At 39.2% G+C, this 3,004-nt stretch overlaps 1 protein-coding gene across 1 annotated transcript; it reads right to left on the reverse strand.

The window, feature by feature from the left end:
• Nucleotides 1-1,831: 1,831 nt before the first annotated feature.
• LOC134476680 (vomeronasal type-1 receptor 4-like) lies at nt 1,832-2,782 on the reverse strand. The gene has a single exon (XM_063252277.1). The coding sequence runs from the start codon at nt 2,780-2,782 to the stop codon at nt 1,832-1,834; it is 951 nt and encodes a 316-aa protein (XP_063108347.1).
• Between the last annotated feature and the right edge of the window lie 222 nt (nt 2,783-3,004).

Here is a 3,004-nt window from a genome sequence, read left to right on the forward strand (position 1 = left end):
AAATTGGCTATGACTGGATTGTGGATAAAATCTTCAGACTATCGTTTGATCCTTTAAATGAAAATGAAAGACATTATCTCAGAAGTCTATATGATTTTGATTAGTCATAAACTGGGAAAATTCCAGTGATATTTTGGGGAAAATCATATCATCTCTTTAGTTGCAATTTACAGAAGCCTTTTGGAAAACTTACATTGAGCAAAACATGCATGGCTTATATGCAAAATCTTTTAATGAGACAGTAGAGTAAGTTACTAGTCATCAGTTAAAAGGGAAATATATGGTGCCCTCCTATGAGCCAGTGACAGTCATGGACCAGGTAAAGAACCATGAAGCCAAGGTCTGCCCTCCCAGGAGCCAGAGGCAGCCCTTGAGGGCCAGGAGGAGAATGAAGAAACCAAACTGCAGCCTGCTATGAGCCAGTAGCATTTGTGGGCTTGGAAGAAAGCCAAGAAGCCACGTTACACCTTCCTGTGAGGTAGTGGCATAGGGGCAGCCACGTACACCAGGAGGAGAAGCAAGAAGCTGAGCTACACCTTCTCATGAGCCAGTGGCTGTTATGGGCTGGTAGGAGAACTAAGAAGCAGAGCCACACACTCCTGTAAGCCACCTGGTTTGTGGGCTAGGAGACAAAAAGCTCCCTGCCACCACCCCTATAATCAACTGGCTGATTAAGAGGAACACAGTCTGAGATGATAACAAGTGAAGTAAAAGAAATACTTAATGTTAGAATTCTTTGACATTGCAGGCCTAAAGCTGGTAGTCTGATCATCTTTTTAGAGAATAACAATATGCAATATAGCAATTATGGGGATTTTCTTTGGTTTTGATTTTGAAATCTAATACTGTTCTCACTGTTTAGTTTTGTCCCACATTTTTCAAGTCCATTTTATTCAAAGGTAAAAAGAATGACAAAAAAAAAGAGGAAGAAAAAAAAACTACAAGAAATTTTCAAAGCACATTAGTCAGGAGGCAATAATGACACATCCATTGTGCACTTTCATCCCCAAATCATTCACCCAGAGCATAAGACACCTGAATTCAATTGTCTGAACAATACCAGTAACTTGTTACATTTTATTATTTTGTTTTATTACCTGTAAAATATATTTTAAAGTGGGAAATACATGAGTATACATGAGTACCCAATGTCATCGTTGTGAACAGTTAAGAAAACATGAATAGCATGTACTGACTAGTTTTTAACAAGAAGAAATAAAGCAGTTAGGAGCATATTTCAGTGGTAGAACACTTGCCAACACCCATGAATAAGGCCAAGCATTTAATCTCCCTGCAATAAAATGTAGATTTATGAAAATTAATTAACATAGGTGAAATCAGCAAAGAAAATGCAATGAAGGTTATACTGAAAACACAGGTTGATGATTACTGACCAAGTAAGTACATTGTTGTATGAAACGTGTAAGGCTAATTTTAGTTGTAAAGTGAAATGATGTTTGGCTACAATTACTGAATCTTACACCAGACATAGCTAAGATACAAGCATAAAAGTAGATAAATGAAAAATAATGTCTTGTATTTTAAAAAATTAATCACCCAGAATACATAAATATAGAAAACATTTACTATATGTTAAACAAGCTTACCATTTTGTAACTAGTATTATGTTTAACTATGAAATATATGGTTGGTTTAGAAAATTTTCTGGAATTATCCCTTGAAAAATGATAAACAAAAGTTTATATTCAGTTTAAAGACTGAATATAAGTACAGTTGTGTAAACCTGTATCCTCATGGAGTATGAATGCATATATGTGAATAATCCTGTTGGATGATGGAGCCAAACTCCAGCAATGCAGACCTTAAAAATTTATGAATTTGTCATATGAATAGGGGCTTTTCCATTCCTTACACAGGCAAAGCAGAACATGGATACTCTGGATTCACATCTCAAGAGCAGAAGAGGGCTGACAGCTGGGAAAAACCCAGCAACTATTGAAGATATGTTCACCAGGAAAGAGGTGGGATTATAAATAAGAGACAAACAAACTTGAAAGATGCAGGAGAGAGTGTAAAAACAGACATAGGAGCTGACCAAAAGAAGGACGTGTTTTGTTGCTCTGGACTCAGGAGAAGATCTGGGGCTCACATTAGTCTTGTGGATATGTCTCATCTTCTGCCTGTGCCTGTACAGGACAGAAACCATAGAGCTGCTGGTGCCGATCATGAGCCCCACACATAAAGCATCAGGGAGGGACAGCAGGGCTGCATGTAATGACTCTGAAGTTTTGTCGTGACGAACACTAGAACAGTACCCATAATATTTTAGGCCTGTGTGATTTTCCTTGTTCCAAGTTCCAGTCATGTACATAAGAAAAATAACATTTACAAGGCTGTACAGGACCCAGATGAGGCACAAGGTTGAGCCAAAATACTTGGAAGCCTTCAGTTTAAGCTCTGCCCATTTGGAGTTCCTTGGGCTGATGGTGATGGCCTGGAAAACACTCAGGAAACAGATGATGCCGATGGTCCCTCCCCTACCCACTCTGTGGAAATAGAAGAGTAGCTTGCAGCCCACATTACCAAGGGAAACTTGCCAACCAAATGCTTCCATGGTGTGGGACACTCCTCTACACAGGAGAGTTAGGAGGTTGGCAACAATCAAGTGCTTAAGAGTAAGATCTGTGCACTTTAATCTGCACCCAGTGAAGTAAAGGAAGAGATAATGATAGAGAAGAGAGGAATTGCCCAGAACTCCAATCAAAATCTGTGATAAGAAGATCACTCCTGCAACCACTTCACTGGCTGCCATCTTGCCCATTCCCTGTTGTCTGAACTGAGAACCCTGCAAGGCAAGATGAGGCATGGACTCCATGTAACAGGTTACATCGTTGCAGATCATTATGAAGCAACACTGAGCAGGATTTTAAAAAATTAACTAACCGGCTTTCTATATTTACCTATGAGTCTGTCCTCAGCCTAGGCCCCTTGCTTGGTGACGGGAGATAAGTCATAGTAAGTGAATATCTATGAATCACTGGTC

Source organism: Cavia porcellus, unplaced genomic scaffold, assembly GCF_034190915.1.
Source record: "Cavia porcellus strain 051 isolate PalLab524CR breed Dunkin Hartley unplaced genomic scaffold, mCavPor4.1 scaffold_7, whole genome shotgun sequence".
Classification (NCBI taxonomy): Eukaryota; Metazoa; Chordata; class Mammalia; order Rodentia; family Caviidae; genus Cavia; species Cavia porcellus.

What these genes read in the sequence shown, in the direction of transcription:
- LOC134476680 (XM_063252277.1), bottom strand. Translation starts at nt 2,782, where the DNA reads ATGGGCAAGATGGCAGCCAGTGAAGTGGTTGCAGGAGTGATCTTCTTA.